The following is a 27,639-nucleotide window of genomic DNA, read 5'->3' as shown; positions in this document are numbered from 1 at the left end:
AATCACATCTACGGACACACTCAGAAGACTCCTATGCAAATATTCAAAGGGATAGAAGGAAGTAAAAAGAAACTAGGAAGAAAAAAGAAAAAAGATATAAAGAGACAGTATAGGAATCAGAATAGAAGGGGCAAAGGAAGGAGACACACAGGTCATATGAACTACAGTTCAGTGTAACCGAAAAGAAAAAGGATGAATTCATATAAGATGATAAACATTCCATATATGATAAAGCCAAAATAATAAGAATAAATGGTTCCAAATTAAACTAAAGCTCCCACATATAAATCAAGACCTCTTTTCCACTTTAAGAAAGGTAGGAAATGAAATTAGGAATAGAAAACTGACATACTATAGGCACACTAATATTTAACAATGGGACCCAAACAGAGCATGGCTAACTCTTAATCCAAGGAGTGGAGCGATCAGTTTGTAGGTTAAATGTGAGGAAAAAAAGGTGGTGAAGAACCATATAAACAGCACAAACCAGGGGAAACACCCACGTTTCTGGGAGGAAGCTGTTTCTGGAAGGCCCAAGTTGCCTACACCTCTGCCCCCAGCCCCCTAAACCAGGCAGCTCCAGTGGCTCCCACGGGGGGACCACACTAAGGAGGGGGTCAGGGTGGGGTGACGGACACAGAACAGAGGGCACAGAACTCACCTCCCGTCCTCAGGGCGGCAGCGAGCATCTCCCTGCACTTTAACCGCACAGAGTCGGAAGTGCTCGGGGCCCGAGGGAAGGAGGAAACGTAGCTGTCTCGTGCATTGGGCTCATCCTTCCTGCTGCTGCCATGGCCGCTGGAGCTGCTGCAACAGAGACAGGCACGCGCCCCAAAGAGAGGTCAGGAAAAGGCTCTCAGGTGAGAGCCTCCCTGTGCCCGTGCCCTCCTCCCCACACCTATCTGCTCCCTCTTCTCTTGAAAGAAACCCATATCTGCCTGACTAAAAAGAAGGAGCAACATTACTATCACTCTTCAAAAACAAACGTTTTTGGCCTAAATAAATGAGACAGTATTTCAGTGACTCTTACATGAAAAAAAAAATTTTGCCTGCATATAGATTAAAAAGAAGTTGGAGTTCCCGTCGTGGCATCGGAAATGAATCCGATTAGGAACCATGAGGCTACGGGTTCAATCCCTGGCCTCGCTCAGCCATCAAGGCTCCTGTGTGGCTGTGAGCTGTGATGTAGGTCGCAGACGCGGCTCGGATCCTGCGTTGCTGTGGCTCTGGCATAGGCTGGCGGCTACAGCTCTGATTAGACCCCTAGCCTGGGAACCTCCACATACTGCGGATGTGGCCCTAAAGAGACAAAAAAAAACAAAAGTTAAAATTTTAGTAAAGATAAGAGACAAGTCTCCTGACTTTTTTTTTAAACCTTGATTAGCCTTTAAAATATTAAACAATACTTTTAATACATAAAATGCACATCACAGCTCAATACAACAAGTGCAAAGCGAGGACTCTGGCTGTGAAGCGCTGGCGCCGGCAAGTGCAATGCATCAAACAAAAACGGGGGAAATGTCAGAAACCTGCTCCAGTCAGACAGCCGGTGTGGTTGACACGGATAAAAACCACGTGTAGTGAAGAGTCGAGGAAATATAAAAGCGTCTCTTAATTTCTTCCCAGAAACATCAATTCAATCAGGACTGTTCAGTAACTTTTTCAGTCAGCAGCTACAGCTCCGATTCAACCCCTAGCCTGAGAACTTCCATATGCTGCAGGTGTGGCCGTACAAAGACATCAAACAAACAAACAAATACAATGTGGTAAATAAAGAAAGCCACCATGGTTCTGAGCCCCTGTCAGAACTGTCACTGCCAGGTCTCCCAGGCTACCCACGCCGGGCTGGTCAAGTGCAATGTGAGTAAGTCCTCCCTGGGTAAGGTCTAACTCTGAGTTTCCAGAACAATCTCAGAAGAAACCCCAGACTATTTTGCTAATTACATCTACACTAACGCTGTGCAATGAGAGCACAGAAAGGGGAGTACAGATGTGGGATCCAGTACGGATGTGGGATCCAGTACGGATGTGGGGAAACGATCACTTTCAACATAAATGAGTGTCCAAAAGGCGAAATACCTTTCTTCTCGTGCCTCAGGGCTATTCTGTGATGTAATTGCAGTATCTTTTTTCTTTTCTTCAGAGTCTTTATCTGTTGATGGTCCATCTGAAAATTGATGAAATTCCTAATTGTTAGAATTTTTTTAAAAAACCCACAGAATTACTTCATGTTATCAGGCTATTTATGCAACAACCACCACCAAAAAAAAAAAAAACCCACTAAAATCCAAAGATTTTAACAAGTAAAGTCAATGCAAGCTGTTCTATCAGCAGATACACATGGGTGTTTTTCATAATGTACATCCCCAAAAAAACCCTCTCATCTGGTGGGGAGCACAACTTTAGATTCCAGTGGCAGCACAAAAGGGGGGCAAGCTTGCAGAACAAGGGAAGGAAAAAGTATGGAAAAACCACTAGCACTGCACTTAAAAAGTGAAAGTGCAAAGCAAATATAGCAATACTGCTTTGGTAACTTTTCGCAAAGTCAAGAAATTTGAGGTAGGGAATTCCACTATAGCGCAGCAGATTAAGGATCCAGCATTGTCACTGTAGTGGCTCTGGCTGCTGCTGTGGCGCAGCTTCTTCAATCCTTGGCCTGGGAACTTCTACATGCTGTGGGCTCAGGGGAAAAAAAAAATTGAGGTGATAATCAAAATATAAATATTTCAGGGACAGTACACAAAGAACATTTTCATAGAACGTACTTTAAGATTATCAGTTAGGCCTACACAGTACCTCCTCTATTTTAAATAATCTGTAAACTAACACAGATTATTACTACTAATAAAGCACAAGTTTTAAGACTTAAGGAGGTGAGCAATGAGACATGGGGAAATAAAGTACATAAGAGGACTAATTACTCTAGAATGTGGAATTAGACTTAAAATTTAAGGTGAGGAGTTCCCGTTGTGGTGCAGAGGAAACGAATCTGACTAGGAACCATAAGGTTGCAGGTTTGACCTGTGACCTCACTCATTGGGTTAAAGATCCGTCGTTGCCGTGAGCTGAGGTGTAGGTCACAGACGACGCTCAGATCCTGCCTTGCTGTGGCTGTGGTATAGGTCGGCAGCTGTAGCTCTGATTCGACCCCTAGCCTGGGAACCTCCATGTGCTGCGGGTGCAGCCCTAAAAAGAAAAAAATAAAATAAAATTTAAGTGAACTGTAAACATAGAGCTTATCTTTAAAGATTAGCCTTGTAAAAAAGGTTTTTATTTTGAAATAATTTGAAACTTGCACAAATGTTGTAAGAATGGTACAAAGAACTTCACCCAGACCCCCCCACTGTTAACATTCTGGCACACAGCCTTCTCATTCTCCACTTCACATATGGATATGTGTGTATGGACACACACACACAAACACTGTGTGCACACCTCCTTCTCATTCATTCTCCACTCCACGTACAGATACGTGTGTGTGGACACATACACAGTGGGCACACCGGCATTTTTTTTTTTTTTTTGGCTGCACCCACAGTATGTTTCTGGCCAGGGATTGAACCCGCACCACAGCAGAGACCTGAGCTGCTGCAGTGACAATGCCGGATTCCTAACCTGTTGTGCCACAAGGGAACTCAGACATACTTCTTTTAAACCATTTGGAAATAAGCAGCATATATCATGTCCCTTGATCCCTAAATACTTCACTAGGTATTTCCTAAGAATAAGGAAGTTCATGTATATAACCACAGCAGTGGATTTAAACAGTAACTGTTTAGTTACCCACAGAACTTATAAAATTCTGCCAATTATCCTAATAATCATCTTTACAGCAATGTTTCTTTCTTGTTCAGAATCCTAATATAAGATCATACACTGCACATCGGTTTTCTTAAGACTAGACTTCTGTAATTTTATAGACTTCACAATTTTTGATTCTTGGTTTCAAAGCTCTTGTAAGTAATAAGTCTTTTCCTATTGCTATCTAAGAAATTTAAAAAGCTTCACCTTTTCTATTTTCTCTTCCATGTAAGGCCAATAGCTGCTAGGGAAATAGCTAATTCTAGGGCTGGGGCAGGGAAGATAGATAAACCCAACACACTTTGCAGCGTCAGAATGTAAGAAAGAGATAAAAAGGCGGAGGAGGCTTGTCACAGGGACACAGGAGCCAGTTTGAAGGGTACCCAGTGGTCAGAGCTGGAACAGTGGAAATATCAAAATCAACAGGAACAGTAGTGGGTTATAATCGATTGCATAGGGATCCACACGTGCACACTAACAGGAGATAGTAAATGGGAGGTAAAAGGAGGGTTCTTTCTTACCGAACAATGATGTATAAATACTAAAGAAGTGCAAGAAGTGGAAAAACACAATTTTACAATCGTCACCGTGCAGGGTGCTTTGGAAAAGACTCAGTGGACACTAAAGGGGATGGGGGAAGGTCAGAGGTGGAACCAGACAGTTTCAGGGTCTCAGCATCTCCTACTAGGCACGAGAGGAAAAATTATAAACAATGCAGAGTGCACCCCACCTGGGTCTCGACACCAACACCCTCCTGCCCCTTTCTTGGACGCAGCACTTGAGGAAGGACACAGCACACGTGCGCGATGTCCCAACCGTGCAGGCTCAACCAGATCTCTTCACAAGAGGATGCCAGATAAACCCAAATAAGGAACATGTTATTAAAAACTAAGGGGAAAGGGGTGTGTGTATTCTTCAAAAGTCAAATGTCCTAGAAATTCCTTCACGGCACAGTGGATTAAAGACCCAGCGTTGCTGTAGCTGTGGCACAGGTCGCAACTGCAGTACAGGTTTGATCCCTAACCTGGGAATTTCCACATGCTGTGGATGCGGCCAAAAAAAAAGGTCAACGTCCTAAAAGACATAAGAAGGCTTGAAAACTACGCCACATTAGCAGACTAGATACTTGATCCTAGAATGGACATCTTCTGGAGGAGAAAAAAAGCTGTAAAGGACGCTATTAAGACAACTGACAAAACTGCAATATGCACTACAGATTAAAGTATTGCACCAATGCATTTCCTGTAAGTACATAAAAAAATGAACTTGTTCCAAGACAACACACACTTAAGTATTAAAGAGTAAATAATGCATTGTAGACGCAATCTACTCTCAAATGGTTCAGGAAAAATAGTATGTATTTGAGTTATACATAAAGAGAAAAAGGGGGAGAATGTGACAAACATGCAAATATTAAAAATTAATGATCTAGAAAGAAGACGTGTGAGTTATTTTTATTATTCTTACAAACTTTATGTAAGTTAGAAACCTATTTCAAAAACCTTTTCAAAAGTGTGAAACCTTCTCCTTGAAGGATTATTTTCTTCTTAAAGAGGCAATCCCAGTTATAAATTACATGACTAGCTTAAAAAGCAGAACCCTCAAGGAGGTCAGACTTAAGTCCCCGTCTCATATCATAAGGCACTGATTTCAAAACATCTATATTCATTAAGACAAAAAATTGCAACGGCCCTGTCTGAATAAACCAGGACATATGTAAGGTAAGATGGACTATACCTAATAACTTTTTCCAGGATTTGATGAGGGACTTTGCTAAAGATGTAACTTCTTCATCTGTGCTCTGTTTGCGAATAGCATTTACTGACATTCCAATTCTTGTGGACTGCAAGACAAAGACAAAAAAATGTGTTCAAGCAATTTTATTTTGGGCAATTCAGTGTTTCATTTTCTTTCTTTCCCAGATGCCTATTTCCACTTTAGAACAGAAAAAAAGCTTCAATTATATGAATTATTTTAATAGCAGACGACAGACTTAAGACACATACCTCTTCAGCTCAAACATTAGACACATCAAGGTTGCTATCACCGAGATCTGCAAGCACGAAACCTGCTCCTGGACTAGGGCTGCGGAACTAGTACAATGAAACCAGTCTTCCCCACCAGAGGAGAATAAACACAAAGTGTCTGCGTTTGTACCTGAGGCAGGCTGACAACGCACACTGTGCTTCTCCACCTCCCTCTAACAACAGTCTGCTGACACCTGCTGCAACCTGGAGGGAGGACACCCAGACAAACACCACCAGCCATGATCACAGACACTAAAAATGGACCTCACAGAGCTTGTAACCTGTGGTGTCCTAGGTGCCCTGGGTTATGCTGTGAGCATCCGTGCTTGTTAACCTTCCTTTATTTTATTTTATTTTATTTTATTTTATTTTATTTTATTTTATTTTTTGTCTTTTTGCCTTTTCTAGGGCTGCACCCTCAGCATATGGAGGATCCCAGGCTAGGGGTCGAATCGGAGCGGTAGCCACTGGCCTACACCACAGTCAGAGCAATGCGGGATCCAAGCCACGTCTTCGACAAACCACAACTCACGGCAACGCCGGATCCTTAACCCACTGAGCGAGGCCAGGGATCGAACCCGAATCCTCATGCATACTAGTCGGATTTGTCAACCACTGAGCCACGACAAGAACTCCTTTACCTTCCTTTAAAGTCAAGATCACTATCCCTATGGTTAAAGAGGAAGAGACTACAGGTACCGATAAATAACTTGCCCAGCTACTAACTGGCCAGACTGGGGTTTTAATCCAATTCTGTCATCTCCGAAGTCCACGCTCTTTCCAACTGCACTCAGAGAACACTACAGCTAGGACAGGCCAATCATGGATGATAAATGAAAAATGCTAAATTATCTGAAACCCCCAAACAGGGTGAAAGTAATGTTTGGGTTTTCCCCACAGAAAGTAGTTCCTTTTAGGTAATAAGAACACTTTTAGTGAAGAAGCTTTTAGAACACGACAATGTTTCAGAACTTCTCTGAAACACTAGTTTATCAGCTGATGCAACAGGCACGTCAGGACAGAAAACCTTCCAGAGCCAGGTGCCGAGGCGGACGGCACAGGTCCCTGAGCTGCCCCACAGGCCTGTGGCGCCCTCCTTCCCCAGCTCCCAGTCGTGGCTCCTTCTCACTGGCACCCCAACCTCCGTCTAAAAGAAAACCTATCTTTGTAACAAGTGGAGGAAATAACTTGAGTTACTAGCATAGTTCTGGCGTTTGGAATTGACATGAATTGGCAAAGAAAATCGGATTTTAGGAGGTGTCAGAGGTGAGCAAAGATATACAGAGATCACAAACTGTGTACTGAGGGGTGACCTCTTGTTAATTATCACAGAATATTCTGATCACTAAAGAGACCAAACCTAAGTTCTGCTTAAAACCTAAGAAAGCCCCTATGGAGACACAGCCATCTGGAAAAACCTGCTTACCCAAGAAGAGACTGTCTTGCCAAGAACAGAAAGAAATGAGGCAAAGCACTAAGATCATTTGAGTAAGTTTTCTTCCTTTTAGAGGCTATTTTGGGAATACTAGAAGAAAGTCGACAAAGGAAAGGATTATGAAGCTATTTTACTTGGGTAACCAAGTTGAGGTTTGCCTCTAAGAATTCCCTAGACTCCGAATTTTTCCTCCAACTGGTGGACTGGGATTTACAGGATGTAACAGGTGGGCTACAAAAAAGGTGTTTTGTGCTCAAGTGACATTAGGAATTGTAGACTTAAACAGGCTTCTTGATTGCAGGACTAATAAGTTTCTGAGATAAACCATACGTAGTAAAATGTGTGGCTCCGCCCGTGGTTGACATTGGTTTCAAGGCATACAGTTAGAAAGATTGTACACCTTGGAAAAACAGAGCACTAAGCTGCATTCTGAGGTAAGGCTGAAAGGAATGAGTGGTTATAACAAGAGACACTGTCAGTCACTATCACAGGAAACAAGCAGACTTTCAGAAAAACAGAAGACCACCTTCCTTTCTGATCACTCGTGGGTTTTCACCAAGATGATTTAAGATAGCCACTAAACCTTACAGTAAAAAACAGCTACTACTGAACACTACTGAAAACATTTTACATGATCCAAGAAAATGGAAAGGCCTCCATATTCATAAATTAGAAGACTAATTAAGATTCTAATACTAATCAAATCAAATTACAAATACAATGCAATTCCCATCAAAATTACAGCTGCCTTTTGCACAGAAATTTGTAAGCTTATCCTAAAGTTTATATGCAAATGGAAGGGAACTAAAATAGACAAGATAATCTTGAAAAAGAACAAAATTAGAGGACTCACAATTGCCAATTTCAAAACTTAATACAAAGCTACAATAATCAAGACAATATGGTCCTACACAAAGAGAAACATGAAAATTAATGAACAGAGTTTAGAATCCAAAAATAAACCCCTAGGAGTTTCCATTGTGGCTCAGAAGAAATGAACTCAACTAGTATTCATGAGGATTCGGGTTTGATCCCTGACCCCAACTCCGTGGGTTAAGGATATGGCATTGCTGAGAGCTGCAATTTAGGTTGCAGACATGGCTCAGATCCGGCGTTGCTGTGGCTATGGTGTAGGCTGGCAGTTATAGCTCTGATTCGACCCCTAGCCTGGGAAATTCCATATGCTGCACCTTTGGCCCTTGGGCCCTAAGAAAAAAAAAAGCCAATTAATTCAAAATGAATTATAGAACTAAATGAAAGGGCTAAAACCATTAAAACTTCTAAAAGAACTTTTTCCTTTTTTTGTCTTTTTGTTTTTTAGGGCCACACCTGAGGCACATGGAGGTTCCCAGGCTAGGGGTCCATTTGGAGCTGTAGCCACCGGCCTACAACACAGCCACAGCAATGCGGGATCTGAGCTGCGTCTGCTACCTACACCACAGCTCATGGCAACACCAGATCCTTAACCCACTGAGCAAGGCCAGGGATTGAACCCATGTCCTCATGGATACTAGTTGGGTTTGTTAACTGCTGAGCCACAATGGGAACTCCTTTTTTTTTGTTAGAAGAAAATTTAAGAATAAGTCTTTGTATCCTTGAATTAGGCAATGCCTTCTTAGATATGACACCTAAAGCACTAGCTACCAAAGACAACAGGTAAGTTACCCTACAACAACACTTTAAGCTTTTGTGCTTCAAAGAATACTACCAAGATGGAGTTCCTGTTGTGGCTCAGTGGTTAACGAATCCAACTAGGAACCATGACATTGTGGTTCAATCCCCGGCCTCGCTCAGTGGCTTAAGGATCCGGCGTTGCCATGAGCTGTGGTGTAGGTCGCAGACGTGGCTCAGATCCTGCGTTGCTGTGGCTCTGGCACAGGCCAGTGGCTACAGCTCCGATTCAACCCTTAGCCTGGGAACCTTCATATGCTGTGGGAGCGGCCCTAGAAAAGACCAAAAAAAAAAAAAAGAAAAAAAAGATACTACCAAGAGAGTAAAGATAATCCACAGAATGGGAAACAACATTTGCAAATCCTGTAACTCATAAGGGACTTAAATTCTAGAATATATAAAGAACTATTGTATCTCAAAAATAAAAGAAGACCAATTATCCAAGTTAAAAATAAGCAAAGGAGCTGTAAAGACACTTCTCCAAAGAAGTTAACACAAATGGTCAACAGGCACATGAAACACTGTTCAACATCATTAGTCATGAGGGAAATGGAAACCAACACCACAATAAACAATCACTTCACACCCACTAGGATGGCTATAATCAAAGACAGATAATGACAAGTGAGGACAGGAATCTGGGTAGACTGGAAGCCTCATTTGCTCAGCAAGTCAGTGCCAAGTCCACGCCAAGTCCAACCTCCTTTCACAATGAGACTTGACTCCCACTGTCACCTTGGAGATGCAGGGTTTACTCTTCCCAAGGAAGGCAACACTTCTCTACAATGGTAACTTAGGAGATTACTGATCTATACGACCATCTTTAAAAATACAAGATAATAACAGTTTACACTATAACAGGAAAATACAAAAGACTTTACTGATACTGAAGATGTTTTGGTATTTCATGACAATTATCTAACACTTATGACACATATTAGCACATACCTGCAATAATTCCAGCGTCATGGGAATATTCTTAAGCTCCTTCAGTAAATCCAATGCTCCAGCCTATAAAACAAAATAATACTGAATTCCCAGAGAGAATGTCAAGGAAAATTTAAATTTATATTATATTTATATTGTTCCCGTCCACAATTCACTATGGCTCATGTATTCATGTAAGGAGAATGGTAGATAGATGTATAGATCTATAGATCTAAAGATATGAGGAAGAGAACAAGACAGAAAGAGACAGTTTTCAAGTAGGGGTTTCAACTCATTGGAGGATGACAAAAACTATTTACTGGGTTATGACCAGCACTGGTTAAATACTGCTTTGTGGAGAGGATGTGAAGAAAAGGGAACCCTCCTTCACTATTGCTGGGAATAGAAATTGGTACAGCCACTATGGAAAACAGCATGGAGTTTCCTCAGAAAACTAAAAATAGAACTACCATATGACCCAGCAATCCCACTCCCGGGCATATATCTGGACAAAACTTTCATTCAAAAAGATACGTGCACCCCTATGTTCACTGCAGCACCATTCACAATAGCCAAGACATGGAAACAACCCAAATGTCCATCAACAGAAGATGCAGTACATATATACAATGGACTACTACTCAGCCATAAAAAAGGACGAAATAATGTCATTTGCAACAACATGGATGGAACCTAAAGACTCTTATACTAAGTGAAGTAAGAAAGAGAAAGACAAACCACAGGATATCAGTTCTATGTGGAGTCTAAAATATGGCACAACTGATCTCTATCTACAGAAGAGAAGCAGATCACAGACGTGGAGATCAGACTTGTGTTTGAGATTGGGGGGGAGAAGAGGATGGACGGGGAGTTTGGGATTGGTAGATGCAAACTACCACATTTAGAATGGATAAGTAATGGGGTCCTACTGTATATAGCACAGGGAACTGTGCCCAGTCTCTTGGGTTAGAACATGATGGAAGATAGTATGAAAAAAAAAAAACGACAAGAAAAGAATGTATGCATAGTGTGGCTGGTTACTTTGCTTTATTATACAGCAGAAATTGAAAGAACACAGTAAATCAACTACACTTCAAAAAAACAGTGATGAGGAGTTCCCCTCATGGCTCAGCAGTTAACAAATCTGACTAGCATCCATGAGGACACAGGTTCCATCCCTGGCCTTGCTCAGTTGGTTAAGGATCTGGCATTGCCATGAGCTGTGGTGTAGGTCACAGACACGGCTCATCCCGAATTGCTGTGGCTGTGGTGTACGCCAGCAGCTACAGCTCTGATTTGACCCCTAGCCTGGGAACCTCCATATGATGCAGATGTGGCCCTAAAAAGCAAAAAAAAAAAAAAGAAAAAAAAAAAAAAAGTTATGGAAAAAAAGTTGTTTTGTAAAGGTTTTATTTTCAGTAGTATTTGTTTATACACGTCCCATTTATAAATAAAGTCAGTCTCTCACTAAGGTGGTATCACACTTCACTGTTAGTCTAACAGTCACTTAGTGAATGTACTATTTTTGGACACATCATATACCACCAATAAAAGTCTATTAAACCATAGTAAGAAACTTTTCTTATCACTTCTATTAACTTTTGCAATTCCTTTAGGTTTGGAATTTTTATCATATATCACCTTTTACATATAGAAAATACAAGCAAAACTAGCTAAGGTGTTTCTAAAACTACTTCACATCCAGAGTTTAACGCTTATGAATCACTTATTAATTCAGATTGAGTGATTATCCATTTTTAGCCCACAAAAAGTTGTATCAAAACAATAGTAATGAAGCATTTCACAAAAGAATCCATAAGTGGAGTTCCCACTGTGGCTCAGTGGGTTAAAAACCCAACACAGTGTCTGTGAAGATGTGAGTTCAATCCCTGGTCTCGCTCAGTGGGTTAAGGATCAGGCACTGTCACAAGCTGCGGTGTTAAGTTGCAGATGTGGCTCAGATCCGGTGTTGCCATGGCTGTGGTGTAGGGCAGTAGCTGCAGCTCCGACTCCACCACTAGCCCAGGATCTTCCATGTGCCACAGAAGCAGCCCTAAAAAAAAAGAAGTCATAAAAGAGCTCAAAGCCGTCAGCTCTCTGGACACTGAGGTGTGCAGAACCCGCTGCCTTCGCCCTATGGCTCTTCTACTGTTTGGCTCCTCAGGCTCAAAAATCATTCCACTAACATCTCTCAGAATGGCTTCCAAGCCACTGACACCCGTTCTGCGAATGTCGATGCAGGGCTTGATATTCTGCCTGTGAAAGGACATCCCAACAGCCATCTGGCCAGTGACATGTGTAACTCCTTCTGATATATTCAGATATGAAAAGTAGGCACCCTACAAATCAGTGAAACTCAGCATACCCTGGGAAAGCAGAAAGCCCCAGATGCACCCCCAAAGGAAGAAACAAGGATGGAGTCTCACAGCATCGTTAGTATTTCCGCAATTTAAAATCAAGCAAAGGTTTCCAGTCATATAACTTTTCCATTTAAAGTTGACAGACTTTAGATTTAGCTGTGGAGAATAAAACAGTATTAACTCTTCTTCTGGAAACAAATTAATACATTTTAATTTAATCCAGTACCTTATAAATAAAAACTTAAGTTCAACAGAAATTATAAAACAGGTTATTATAAAGGATTTTAATGTTCACTGCTTAAAGATCCCTTCTAATGATAAAATTCCGTATTTTTTTTACTTAGAGGCAATTAAAAACAATAAATTATAGATATTAAAAAATAAAACACTAACTTTAAGTTTACTATTCATCAAGAATTTCTATTTATTGTAGGCAAAAATTATCATAACATTGTAAATCAACTATACTTTAGTCAAACTTAAAAAAAAAAAAAAGAATTTCTATAGGCATGACATTTTTGTGAGCAAGCGTCTTTAATCTCTCATCTGTGAGTGCCCAAACCAAAATCCTTTGAAAACTGAAAGATTTTTCATAGATTTTCAATAAACTCATTTGGCAGCAATATCTAATCTCAACAGATATACAAAGCTATTTATGTTGTACTTATCCACTTCATGTGAGAATGCCGCATTTCACTACAGAAATGCTCATATCTGGAAACTGACACTGGAAACTACCCAGATCTCACTGAGGATATTATAAAACATATGATGTATATACCATATTATCTTTATAAAATCTGAAAAAAATTGGAATTCTCAAATATACCAGACTACAAAGGTTTTGATTAAGAGGTTGTGGACCAATATCCCATATCTACCATAGATGTTTTTCTTCTAACCATGTCTCCATGTTCTTTTAATCAATTTCTGACCTGGGATCAACTAGAAAGGAAGAAAAAGAATCACAAGTCCCTTAAAAAGTAGGGTCTCTAGGTTTACATAAAGTTGTCTGTCACATGCAAAGTTGATTCTTCTAACACATCAGCAACGTGGCATAAGGTTTCAGATGTTTTCCAAGTGGAAGCAATAGATTTGCATCAATTTCATCACACTCTCTTTTTTTCACTCAGATCTCTCTGGTGAGACTGCTAGAGATACAGGGTATGAAGGAAAGAAAAAGTTAAATACACTCATGGGATGAAACTATGACCATTCTCAGAATTAGAGCATGTGCTAACCAAATAAGATGAATCTGTCAATCAAAGTTCTTGCAGAAAAAACAACTATAATGATCTGAATGAGTGAAAAGGACAAAAAACATACAATCATGTGAATTCAGTGACAAAAAAATTCTTTGAGTCATCACTCTGTTAAAACTTTACATATATTGTCTCATTTCATCTTTACAATAAACCCTAGGGAAGCAGGTAACCTTATTATCCCTATTTTTACAGACAAGGAAATCAAAGCCCACATAAGTTAAGAAACTTGCACAAAGTCTCATGATTAGTAACTAGAAAAGATGAGATTTTCCCCATTCTGTCAAATTACACTTACTGCCTCTCAACAAATACCCATTAACATCATCATGTGCCAAACTCTGCTCTGTGCTGACGACACAGAAAGGAGAAAGACAGAAGCCCTTTCTGAATTCAGGGAATTCAAAAATAAGCAGACATCTTTGACTATCTACTCCAAAGCCTAACAAAACTCAGAAAAGCTAAGTGACCTGTCCACCGCCATAGTGATGGGACAAGAACCTGGTCTTCTGGCCCTCACACCACTGCTGCTTCCATTCCACAGGCTCCCTGGCAGTTCTGCTCTGTGGACTCGGGTGAAGAGCATTACTAAGCAAGGAATTGCATTCTGTTGTTCCCGGAACATTTGCCTGCCTCTAAAAGTCAAGTCTATTAGATTGCAGCATCTCCTGCAGATAATGATGCAAGAGAAAGAAAGATTCCACCTTAATTTAAAGTCAAATTTAGTTCACAGTACTGGCTAAAAAGTAAACAACAGCTACCACACAACTTTATTACATCATTGATACAACTACCTGTCATTGGAAACAAGCACTTTTACAAAATATGATATTCAAACCTGTATTTAGGAGTTCCCTTGTGGTGCAGTTGTCACTCAGTGGCTGCAGCTGCTGCTGTGGTGCAGGTTTGATCTCCGGCCCAGGAACTTCCATACATCTTGGATGCAGCAAAAAAAACCAAAAAACAAAAAACTTGTATTGAGAACCCAACATAGAAGAGACTCTACAGGATTCAACCTTCTCTTCAAGGGGAGTAAGAGGAAAGAAGCAACATGGAATATACTGTTAAGAACACAGGCATCTGGGAGTTCCCACTGTGGCATGATGGGTTAAGGATCTGGCATTGCCATATAAAAGATATAAAAATTACCTATTTCTACCATAATATCCTCAAAGAGCCATAACGCCAACATTTTAAGGAAGCATTATTCAAAGCTCAATCAACTAAAACACTTAGTAAGAATTGTGACGAGATTTCAAAATCTAAAAAATTAAGATGCCATTTATTTTTTTAAAAAGGAAACACAAATATTTGAATTACAGCTAAGCAATATCACTATAAACTAGGAAATTCAATTTTACTATTTCATCTCAAATATGTACTTATTCTACAGCAAAAGCACAACAAAAAAATATATATATATAAATTTGACTTCATAAAAATTAAAAGCTTTTGGGAGTTCCCTAGTGCCTCAGAGGGTTGAGGATCCAGAGTTCTCACTGCTGTGGCTTTAGTTACTGCTGTGGTATGAGTCTGATCCTCAGCTCTGGAATTTCCTTTTGCTGCCAGCCAAGAAAAAAAAAAAAAGAAAACTTAAAAGCTTTTGTATTTCAAAAGACATTATCAAGAGAGTGAAGACAACCCACAGAATGGGAGACAATATACGCAAATCCTGTCTCTGATAAGGGTCTAGTATTCAAAAGGAAAACAATTCTTACAACTCAACAATACAAATACTCAATTTTAAAATGGGCAAAGGATCTAAACAGACATTTCTCCAAAGATATGCAAATGGACAACAATCAATGACAAAAGTTCACCCTACTGGTCTTCAGAGACATGCATCTCACTGTGCTAAGATCCACTTTACACTCCCTAGGATGGCTATAATCAAAAAGACATAACAACAAGTGCTGATAAAGATGTGGTGAAACTGGAACACTCAATATCCTACTGCTAAAGATGTAAAACGGTGTAGCAACCCTGGAACCCAGTCTGGCAGCTCCTCAAAAGGCTAGATGTGGTTATCAGATGGTCCAGGAATTCTACAATGTATATAACCAACAGGAATGAAACCTGTGCCCTCACAAAGACTTGCTGAAAAATGTTTTTAGCACATAATTCATAATAGGCAGGTAAATAGTGCAAAATGCCCAAAATGTCCATCAAATGAATGAATGAATAAAATGCAGTATATATCAATGGAGTGCTACTCAACAATACCATGGAATGAAGTACTGACTCATGCTGTAACACAGATGAACACTGAAAACACCAAGTCAAGGACACCAGACACAAAAGGCCACACATTGTATGATTCCATTTGTAAGAAATGTCTGGGACAGGTGCTTAGGGAGCAGATATGGTGACTACTTGATGGACTACTTAGATACAGTTTCTATGTGGAATGATAAAAACATTCTAAAATTTAATAATGGTAATAGTTGCACAAATCTGTGAATATATTAAAAACCACTGAACTGTTTACTTTAAAAGCGTGACCTGTATCCTACACCTCAATAGAGCTGTTACAAAAAACTGTGTAGTCATTCTAAATTTCCATTTATGCTAATTAATCTAGCCCTGATACTGAAACTAAAGGTTTTTCCCCCCCAACTCAGGTACGATTAAGACTTAGAAATGTACACATTTCAGGTATCCAGGCTCCTAAGAAATACAAACATCTAATTTCAATTTCTATCTCTGTCATTTAAGCCTACTCAGCCCTGAGCCTTCAATAAAGAAAAAATAAACAATCCTCAACACCACTCACAAAATGTGTCCATGCTTTGAAGATTCTAAGTTCTTACCTGACTCCTCTTTCTACAATGTAGTGTTATAAATCCCTTACAAAAATAATCCAGGATTTTTAGCCCTTAACCATATCCCAAGCACTGCCAAGATTTTATATTCATCTAATCTTCACTAAACTACCTCCAATTTACCACCAAGAAAGATATTTTAGAGATGTTAAGGGACCTGCCTAAGATCAACGGCTAAAGTTTCAAAAGAGCCAGGATTTGAACCCAAATTAGGAATCAGACTTGCTTGTTGACATCAAGTCAAAATAACAAGGAAAAAAACTAAGAAAATAAATAGCTGATACCTGAAAATTTGGAACTAATTTATGTGGTTCATCATGACCTCAATGTGTATACTTATAAAATTGCTAATACTGTTTAAAATCAAGTACACACATGGAGCAACGTTCTGATTAGTACCAGAGTGAAGATAACTGTTGGGATATTTAGGGAAATCTGTTTGCCCAGAACAGCAAATACCCTTACTTCCTGAGTGTATATGCACTGAACTGCAGAGATGCTGTAGCTGAACAGAGTAGTGCTGGCTTTGAAGCAAAACGGATTTAGAGTCACATTCTCATTTGGCCTCTTTCTAGCTCTTTAACTGAAGACAATTCACTTTTTTTTTTTTTTTTAATTTTATGGCTGCACCCACTGGAAGTTCCCTGGCCAGGGACTGAATCCTAGCCACAGATGTGACCTAACCACAGCTGTGGCAAAGCCAGATCCTTTAGTCCACTGTGTTGGGACGGGATCGAAACCGCACCTCCACAGCAACCCAAGTTGCTGCAGTTGGATTCTTAACCCACTTCTACACAGCAGGAACTCCTCAGTTAACTTTCTAAATACTTCATTCCCTCATTTATAGAACAGAAATAATACTTAATAAACTGTCCAAGGGATAAATGAGACAAGGTAGAAAGCCTGGCTCAGAGTAATAGCTCAGTTATTACTTAAAAGTGACAGCTGTGGTTTTACTAAAACGAAGCAATATCTAACAACAGCATTGAAACATCAATTCATGAAAACTATTACATTTAGAAAGGATAAGCAATAAGGTCCTACTGTAGAGCATAGGGAACTATATCCAATCTCTTGGGATAGAACATGATGGAAGAGAGTATGAGAAAAAGAATATATACATATATATATGAATGACTGGATCACTTTTCTGCACATCAGAAATTGGCACAACATAGTAAATCAAATATATTTATTTTTATCTTTTTTTTTTGTCTTTTTAGGGCCAGACCCGCAGCAGATGGAGGCTCCCAGCCTAGGGGTTCAACTGGAGCTGTAGCCATCAGCCTACACCACAGCCACAGCAAAACGGGATCAATACATGTCTGTGACCTACACCACAGCTCACGACAACGCCAGATCCTTACTGAACAAGGTCAGGGATAGAACCCACAACCTCATAGTTCCTAGTCGGATTCATTTCTGCTGCGCCACGATGGGAACTCCTATACTTACAATTTTTTTTTAATGAAAAAGACCCTCAATTCAGAGAACAGCTATTATTCGTAAAGCATATTTTTCACAGTATAAAAATATAAAAAATAGCTCAAAGAGAAAATGTGGAAACCATACACAAAAGAGAGAAGTAAATTTACCCTAATCCTACAGCCCCCAAAACAACTTCTGTTAAATTGCTGAACACCTGAAAAGCTATTTTTATGGGGGCTGATGTGCTTCAGAGGCAGGGACTGAGTCATGCAGACCATTTCCCTTTCTCTACTTCATTTGCTTATTTGAAACAACAGACAGAAAAAGAGAGAATATAAAAAGATAAAAAGCCAGTCCATTTTATCACCTTTCCTATTTGGGGGGAAGGAGGAGGCAAGTTTTTATATTGGTAAAGTTTTGTACTACCAGAAAAATAAGATTTGAGCAGAAAAATGTGGAGCTTATTCTCATTCTCCACGGATGAGTTACATTTTTACTATTTGAGAATTGCAGATAAACACAGGCTGGTCTTCTCCATAATTGCCCACTAAAGTATTCCTCATTTTTAGGAAACATCTATTCCAAGAAATGGGAACAAACAAAACAAATATCTAATGCACCAGATGATTAAAAGGTACACATTATATAGTCTGGGTTAGAGAAAAAAATACCCAACAAACAGCCTTTTTCAGGAATTAGCTTCTATTGTGGGAGTCTAGGGTTCACTAAGCAAAGGAAAAAACTTCCAGTTTAAACAAAATAACAAATGTTTGGCCTATCACATATCCAGAACTCATCGCTTGCAGTGCGTAATGAAATAGGAAATATAAATGGTACAGGTTGGAGTTCCTGTTATGGCTCAGCAGCTTATGAAGCCGACTAGTATCCAAGAGGATGCGGGTTTGACCCCTGGCCTCACTCAGTGGGTTAAGGATCCAGGTAAGTCGCTGTGGTGTAGATCACAGATGTGACTTGGATTTGGCATTGCTATGGCTGCAGCATAGGTTGGCAGTTGCAGCTCTGATGTGACCCCTAGCCTGGGAACTTCCAAATATGCCTTGGAAGCAGCCCTTAAAAAAAAAAAAAAAAAAGGATGAAATAAACAATTGGCGCAGATAATGTCTGAAACAGAAAACAAACAGGAAATACTTTAATAGTTCAAAATTGCAAATACAGATTAACAGGGTATGAAATTACATGCTGGACAATGCACCTGTTAAAGGAAAAGAGGAACAGGCTATGCTTGAAGTCTTAAGAATTCAGTGTTGTTTTTCATTTTTTTGTTTTTTTAAAGAATTCAGTGCTTAACACTACTTCCTGCTCTGGCGTGCTGTCCAGCAGCAAACCTGGGTCCTGGTTTAATCCACGTTGCACACACTCAATTTAAATACACCAACTACTGGCTCTCTGACTCAGTTTTTTATTCTGTAAAATACACGGAGCACAGCTGTGTCTTGAGTCTCAAAAGAATCTTGCACAGATGCTTTGTATCTCTAAAGCGGTGTACAAATCAGTGCATCCCCTTTGACCTTCGCTTTGGTCTGACACAGAATTTTACAAGTTTAGCTGAAAACAGATGACTATGAAGTAAGGGACTAAAAGTAGCACACAGGTGGACGGAAATGCAGAAACTGCCACACTTCATACAAACCACAAGAGAACATGAACACGTTATCAATAACAGATAACTCCGCTGGTATTAACCGTAAACCACCTAGTACCAGCAACGGACATTTGCCAATTCCAGCCGGCAGCACACCGTAGTCAGTGAACGTGCCTTAAATGAGCTCTTCCGCACGGTATGCCCAACAAGATCCACTTTTTTTAAATGTTTAGCAACTTGTCAAGTACACTGGCATATGTTTTTAATTGCTAAACAAACGCGTAGGGTGGGTGAGATAATCAAGGGGCAGTTTAGCCTTCTTCAGAAATAGGATCCAAGAATTTCACATAGAAGTTTTATCAGCTTGATGTCTAAAAGAGACCTCAGACCTCTATGTTGATGCTCTTTCTCGCTATTAGCTTGCAAACAGTGGGGACTTTCTGTGCTCTTAAGCTAAATCAGCGAGGCTTTACCACCACCGAGTTTAAAATAAGGGAGGACGCCTGGATTAAGTTTGCTACGCTGCACAAACACCAGGGAACTAGGGCAACCAGAAGGAGTCCCCACGCCTGCTGCCGCGGGACAGGACCCCCCCTCCCGCGACCCCGTCCCAAGGACGCGGGTCAGGACCGCTCTCCCAAGACCCCCTCCCCAAGACGCCCCCATAACCTCCCCCTGGGGGCCCCTTTTCAGGGAGAGGAAACAGGACGCCCTCCCCCCAGGATCCCTCCCACGACTCCTTCCCAAGACGCGGGACAGGACGCCCCCTAAAAGACTCCCGCCCGGGACCCCTCCCCAGGACGCGGGGCCAGACGCCCCCCGGATTCCCTCCCCAGAGCGCGGGCCTTGCCCCGTCGCGCGGGTAGGGCGGCGGGCGGGTAGACAGGCGGCAAGGGCCAGGAGCCCCCTCAGGCCGACGGGCCCCCGCGTCCGGCTCCCGCCCGCCGCCCGGCCTCCCTCCGGCCCACGCCGCCCGCCGCGCTCACCGCGTTCTTCTTCTGCACCATCTTGTCCATCTTCTTGGCAATTCGGACCACCTCGTCGTCCATGGCTCCGGCAGACCTTCCCCGCGCCAGTCGCGCGGGACGGGAAGTGCGCGAAGCTGACAGGGGCTGCGCGCGAGCCCGGGCGTCGGCGAGGCCGCTCGGCAGGCCAGGCCCAGGCGCTTCCTCACGGACCCAGGCCACCGCGGCGGCGGCGGCGGCTCGCTCCTCCCCCGCAGGCACCGCCAATCGAGCTCCGCGCGCGCCAAGCAGGCACCGCCAATCGAGAGCGGATGGGAGGGGAGCGCGAGCCACGGCGCAGCCAGCTGGCTGCGGTGAAAGTTGGGCGGGCGGCACCACTGAACTTTGCGCGCGCTCGCGCCGGCCCCGCCCCTGTTCCTGTCCCAGGTTCCCCGGTTCCCCGGCCCCGGTCCACTGTCCTTGGTTCCCGGCCCCAACTCCCAGCAGAGACCCATGCGGCGCGCAGCTCGGGCGGCTTTGGAGGACCGCGCGTGGGTCAGGAGGCCCCAGCTTTTTCCCACCTGGGCGCTGCCTGGAAGTCAGACCCCATCTCCTAAGAGGCCCCTTATCGTAGGGATCTGATGGTTGTAAGCATTTCCTTTTTAAAGTCAAGTCCTTTGTAAGCGCCTTAAGAACGGAGACCCAGGACTTCTCTGGGGGCGCGGCAAGTCGAGGACCCTGCGTGTCACCTCTGTGGCGCGAGTTCCATCCTTGGCACGGGAAATTCCGCGTGCGCAGATGCCGCCAAAAAAAAAAAAAAGAAGAAGAAAAAGAAAAAAGACACAATCTCGTTTTCCGACTCGGAACTTTGAACGGAATGCCTTGAATACAGCTGAATAGTGGTTGACAAAAACGTTCTCATCTAAGAAATTAAGGTGTCTCACCTGCTCTGAAGATCAGTGAGGACGGTGGACACAAAAGCAAGGTAGAAAATGGAAATTATCAGTACTGAAGAGTGGGCTCCTTCAATAGGTCTTTGCCCAGTCAGCGCCCTTTGCTGCTTGGATGGAACTTCCGTATGCCCCCAGGTGCCACTGGGGGAAGAAAAGAAAATTCCCTAATAATTGTTTTTCTACACCAAGATGTAAGATTTTGTTCTAGCTCAGTTATTTGGGGGAAAGGGTAATTTAAGCCGTGTCTCTATTTCATTTGTTTTAAATTATCTTTTTATTGATTCCCAACATAAGTTATAGTGAGACCTATTATATGATTGCACATCTACTGGTTCTCAGGTATTTCTCAGATTTGGTTTATCAATTTTTATAAACATTCTCTGGGCCCCCAATTGTGTAGTGGCAAATGTGAAGTTCTGTACAGGCCTGTTAGCCTGAAATTAATTTTATTTATTGCTCAAATACTTATATCCCAGTTTCTTGTCTGCTTGAGGAATCAATTAGTGAGTATGTACATAGCTCCACTTGTGATTGTAGATGTGTGTGCATTTACGTTAATAATTGTCATTTTTATTATCAGTTTAATATTCTTTCATTGTGGTAAAATGCATAAAACATTGTCAAATGACAAAACGAAAACAATTTGAGGAGTTCCTTTGTGGTACAGGGGGTTAAGGACATGGCATCATTGCTGTGGTTCCGGTCATGGGTTCAGTCCCTGGCCTAGGAATTTCCACATGCCTCAGAGCATGGCTAAAAAGAAAAAGAGGAGTTCCTATTGTGGTGCAGCAGAAATGAATCTGACTAGGAACCATGAGGTTTCGCGTTGATCCCGGCCTTGCTCAGTGGGTTAAGGATCCAGTGTTGCCATGAGCGATGGTGTAGGTCGAAGATGTGGCTCACATCTGGGGTTGCTGTGGCTGCGGTGTAGGCTGGCAGCTGTGGTTCTGATTTGACCCCTAGCCTGGAAACCTCCATGCACCCTCAGCCCTAAAAAAACAGAAAAGAAAACAATTTGAATGATGTCTTTGATGTCCTTTATCCACAGAAAAACAATTCATGAATTGGGAAGTATAGCATCTCACAAGCAGTGGGCACTATTCTGAACAGAATGAGGGCAAGAGTTATATACGCTGTCACATGAGACAACCTGGAAACAGGGCAAGATTGGCTAGGAGCTGGGCTTTTCTCACAGGGCTGAAAAGTCCCATTTTCTAGGGTGAGTGAGCTCAGTAAAGCTGGGATTGTGGCTGGTAGTAGGATTCCCTGACAGGTATCTCCCATAAGTGCAGACTGACTTGGTTTAGATCTGTGATGTGGACAGAGCCACTACGGCTCCATTTGTTGGTTCTTCATATAGGAATTAACTTTCTCAACATAAAACTTAACCATTTTACCAAGTTTCAAATGTACAATTTAGTAGCATTTAGTACACTCACAATGTTACTCAACTATTACCACTATCTAGTTTCAAAAAGATTTCCAAAAATTTTCATCACCTCAAAAAAACAAAAAACAAAAGAGTTCCCATTGTGGCTCAGCGGGTTACAAGGCCAACTCGTATCTATGAGCACGCAGGTTCAATTTCTGGCCCCTCTCAATGGGTTAAGGATCTGGCATTGCTGTGAACTGTGGTGTAGGTTGCAGACACAGCTGGGATTTGACCCCTATCCTGGGAATTTCCACATGCCATAGGTGCAGCCCTAAAAAGCAAAAAAACAAACAACAACAACAACAAAAACCAAACAAGCTGTAACCTTTAAGAAATCACTACTGACTCCCCCAGCCCCACAACCCTTGGCAACCACTAATCTGCTTTCTGTCTCTATGGGCCCAAATAGTCTGATCATTCATATAAATAGAATCATACAATATGTGACCTTTGTCTTTCAACAGTTTGTTTCCATAGACTTAGTGTGGGTATCTTTGACTTTATCCTACTTGGAATTCATTAAGTTTCTTGGATATGTAGATTCATGTCTTTTATCAATTTTGGGCCAGTGGGGAGGTTTGCCATTATTCCTTTAAATGTTCTTTCTGTCCCCTCCCTCGTCTCTCTTTCCAGGACTCCCATGATATGTATGCTGTACACTTGATGGTTTCCCACAGATTTCTTAGGTTCTCTTTACTGTTCTACTTTTTTTTTTTTTTTTTTTGCTTTCTGCTCCTCAGACTGGATAATGCCAATGGTTCTATCTTTAAGTATGCTGATTCTTGGGAGTTCCTGTGGCTCAGCAGAAATGAACTAGTATCCATGAGAATCTGGGTTCGATCCCTGGTCCTGCTCAGTGGGTTAAGGGTCTGGTATTGCCATGAGCTGTGGTATAGTTCACAGACATGGCTTGGATCTGGTATTGCTGTGGTTTTGGTGTAGGCTGGCAGCTGCAGCTCGGATTCCACCCCTACCCTGGGAACCCCCATAAAGTTTAGGGTGCAGCCCTAAAAAGAAAAAAAGTATGCCAATTCTTCTACCTGCTCCAATGTGCTGTCCCTCTAGTGAATTTTCAATTATTGTTCTTTCAGCTCCAGATATCTTTTTCTAATTATTCTCTCTTTAATAATGTTCTGAGTACTGAGATGTTCTCCTGCTTTAATTCTTTGTCCATGGTTTACTTTAGTTCTTTGAGCATATTTAAGGCAGTTGATTCAACGTCTTTGTCTAGTGAGTCCAATTTCTGGACTTCTTCAGGGGGAGTTTTTGGTTTTTTTTTTCCCCCCTGCAAATGGGCTAAACTGTTTCTTTGCATGCCTGTAAATTTTTTGTTGGACACTGGGCATTTTGAGGGTTATAATGTAATAACTATGGAAGCCAGATTTGTTACCATTTTTTCAGGTTTATAGTTTTTTGTTTTAATTTAGTGACTTTTCTAAAGTCTTTTTGTAAAGATATATTCATTGTCATGTGATGTTAGTAAGTCTCTTGTTAGCTTAGTGTCCATCTAGTAATTTGACAGATTTCCTTTAAAAAAAGAAAGGCAAAAAAAAAAAAAAAAAAAAAAGGGAGTTCCCGTCGTGGCGCAGTGGTTAACAAATCCGACTAGGAACCATGAGGTTGTGGGTTCGGTCCCTGGCCTTGCTCAGTGGGTTAACGATCCGGCGTTGCCGTGAGCTGTGGTGTAGGTTGCAGATGTGGCTCGGATCCCGAGTTGCTGTGCCTCTGGTGTAGGCTGGTGGCTACAGCTCCGATTCGACCCCTAGCCTGGGAACCTCCATGTGCTGCGGGAGCGGCCCAAGAAATGGCAAAAAGACCAAAAAAAAAAAAAAAAAAAAAAGAAAGGCAGTTAGGAAGGAAAAAGAAAGACGGAGGTAAGAAAGAAAAAAGAAAAGAGGATTTCCCGTTGTGGCTCAGTGGTAATTAACCTGACTAGTACCTGACTATGAGGATGTGGGTTTGATCCCTGGCCTCGCTCAGTGGGTTGAAGATCCTGTGTTGCTACAAGCTGTGGTGTAGGTCACAGATGTGGCTTGGATCCCCCGTGGCTGCGGCTTCACTGTAAGTTGGCAGCTACGGCTCCAATTCAACTCCTAGTCTGGAAACCTCCATATGCCTCGGGTGTGGCCCTAAAAAGACAAAAAAAAAAAAAAAAAAAAAAAAAAAAAGCATCACCATGCTGGAAGGGGGGGATTAAGTAAGGGCAAATTAAAATGGCACAAAGCTTTCTTACTGGGTTCCATTCAACTTTTTCTTGATTTACTCATTCACTTGGTTGCTGTCTACTTTGACTATTTTCCTGAGTTCCATGAAGTTGATTCTGCCAGTTTTTGGGGTGTTTCAGTGGAGAAACAGACCCTTTGAATTCCCTACCCTGCCTCTTTCACTAATGTCACTGTCATTTTTGTTTTGCATATTTGGGGCACATGTGTGTTTAGAATTAGCCTATCTTCCTGGAGAATTATCACTTATTATAAGGTAGTGATCATTTTTATCCCTAATATTACCCTTGGGGTTAAAGTCTATTTTGAAAAACAGCTTTGTCTAAATACAACTAACACACATGATTCACCCCATTTAAAGTGTACAATTCATGGGTTTTCTGTAAAGGCTCAGGGTTGTTCATCTGTCCTCACACTCTAACCTTAGGACATCTTTGTTCCTCTAGAAGGAACCCCAGACTCATTACGAGCACATGCCATGTCCACCTCCGCTACCTCCTCAGCCCCAAGCAATCCACTCTCTCTTGCTAGAGGCCCTTCTACTCTGGTCTTTCCTATAAGAGCTATCATACCATAGGAAATTACATTCCCACCAGCCACGTATGAGAAATCCAAATTTTCTGCATCCTTACCAGCATGTGGCATTAACATTTTTCATTTTAGAGCTACACCTGTGGCATATAGAAGTTCCTGGGCCGGGGTCGAGTCAGAGCTGCAGCCAGTGTCATACGCCGCAGCCATGGCAACCCCACATTTGACCATATCTGCAACCCATGCCAAAGCTGTGGCAACACTGGATCCTTAACCCACCGAGTGAGGCCAGGGTTTCGAACCCACCTCCTCATGGACACTATGTTGGGTTCTTAACCCACTGAACCACAATGAGAACTCCTGGCATTAACTTTTTTTTGTTAGCTGTTCTAATAGCTGATGTCTCATTTTGGTTTTAATTTTTCATTTTCCTAAAGGTTTAGTGCTGTTGAATGTAGGTCAGTGTGCTTATTTACCAACCATATATAGCCTCTTGAGTGAAATAGCATCACGTTTTTTGCCTATATTCTGACTGGATTTTTTTTTTCTGTTGAGTTTTGAGACTTCTTTATATATTCTAAATACTGGATATGTGATTCATAGATATTGTCCCCCAGTCTTAGCTTAACAGAGTCTTTGAAAGTGCAAAAGTTTTATTTATTATTTATTAATTAATCTGGCCACACCCAAGGCATGAAGTTCCCAGGCCACAGACTGAAACTTTGCCACAGCAATGACCCAAGGAACAGCAGTGACAATACCAGATCCTTAACCCAGTGCATTACAAAGCAAAAGGTTTAAATCGGGATTATACTTCTGCTGTCTCATTTAGAAACACTTCAAGCCTGGAATGTATCAAGTACTTAAATTACTTTTTTTTTTCTCAATGAATTACATATAGTTGTACAATGATCACTTTTTTCACTTTTTTTTTCTCAATGAATTTATTACATATAGTTGTACAATGATCATCACAATCCAGTTTTATAGGATTTCCATCCTACACTCGCAGCACATCCCCCCACCCCCCAAACTGTCTCCTTTGGAGAACATAAGTTTTTCAAAGTCTGTGAATCAGTATTTGTTCTGCAAAGAAGTTCAGTCTGTCCTTTTTTCAGGTCCCACATGTCAGTGAATGCATTTGATGCCTGTGTCTCATTGTATGGCTGACTTCACTTAGCATAATTTCTAGGTCCATCCATGTTGCTAAAAATGCCGGTATTTCGTTCCTTTTAATGGCTGAGTAACATTCCATTGTGTATATGTACCACATCTTCTTGATCTACTCCTCTGTTGAAGGACATTTAGGTTGTTTCCATGTCTTGGCTATTGCAAATAGTGCTGCAATGAACATTGGAGTACATGTCTTTGCAAGCCATGGTTTTCTCTGGATAGATGCCCAGGAGTGGGATTGCTGGATCAAATGGTAGTTTCTGAGGCATCTCCATACTGTTTTCCACAGTGGTTGCATCAATATACAATCCCCTAGCCTGGGAACCTGCATAGGCCATGGGTGTAGCCCTAAAAAAGACAAAATAAATAAATAAATAAAAGTCAGTAGTGAAATAAAAGGGGGCAAAACTATTAGCATAACTGATTCATGACACTAATTAAAAACCCCATGAAGGAGTTCCCATCATGGCTCAGCGGTTCACGAACCTGACTAGCATCAAAGAGTTTGCAGGTTCGATCCCTGGCCTTGCTCAGTGGGTTAAGGATCCGGCTACTGCTCTGATTTGACCCCTAGCCTGGGAACCTCCATATGCTGCGGATGTGGCCCTGAAGAGACAAAAAGATAAAAAGTAAAAAAAAAAAATACACCCCCCCCCATGAATACTACATAAAAGGAAAAGATGAAGAGAAACAGAAAACAAACCTTCTGAAATGGGTTAGGAACACTGGCAATCAAAGTAAAGAGGGTTTTTAGCTTGTTGACACTGAGGAACAAGAGAAGTTGGGCTCCACTCCAACCCCATCACAAACCTCTTTTTGTGTGTGTCTTTTTAGGGCCTCACCCACGGCATATGGAAGTTGCCAGGCTAGGGGTTGTATTGGAGCTGTAGCCACTGGCCTACACCACAGCCATAGCAACTCGGGATCCAAGCCATGTCTGCAACCTACACCACAGTCCACTTGCAACACTGGATCCTTAACCCACTGACCAAGGCCAGGGATTGAAACTGCATCCTCATGGATGTCAGTCAGGTTTGTTAACCACTGA

General features: G+C 41.7%; 1 protein-coding gene across 2 annotated transcripts in view; it reads right to left on the bottom strand.

Annotated features, from left to right (window-relative positions):
- Positions 1-20,550, bottom strand: part of TCEA1 (transcription elongation factor A1) — a 28,753-nt gene extending 8,203 nt beyond the window's left edge. The window contains exons 1-5 of one of the 2 annotated variants that reach the window (XM_005653062.4): positions 20,323-20,550; positions 9,883-9,945; positions 5,539-5,644; positions 2,080-2,167; positions 662-807 (exon numbers count right to left, since the gene is read on the bottom strand). In XM_005653062.4, the coding sequence (XP_005653119.2) occupies positions 662-807; positions 2,080-2,167; positions 5,539-5,644; positions 9,883-9,945; positions 20,323-20,385 (466 nt within the window). In that variant the 5' untranslated portion in view covers positions 20,386-20,550. 2 annotated transcript variants of the gene reach the window in all.
- Between the last annotated feature and the right edge of the window lie 7,089 nt (positions 20,551-27,639).

Source organism: Sus scrofa, chromosome 4 (genome assembly GCF_054392235.1).
Source record: "Sus scrofa isolate SSC_HxYL_T2T_F1_AM1 chromosome 4, Sscrofa_HxYL_maternal_Yorkshire_Landrace_v2.0, whole genome shotgun sequence".
In the NCBI taxonomy this organism is placed as follows: Eukaryota; Metazoa; Chordata; class Mammalia; order Artiodactyla; family Suidae; genus Sus; species Sus scrofa.
Note: the sequence above shows the minus strand (reverse complement) of the source record. Positions and strands in the feature narration are given on the sequence as shown.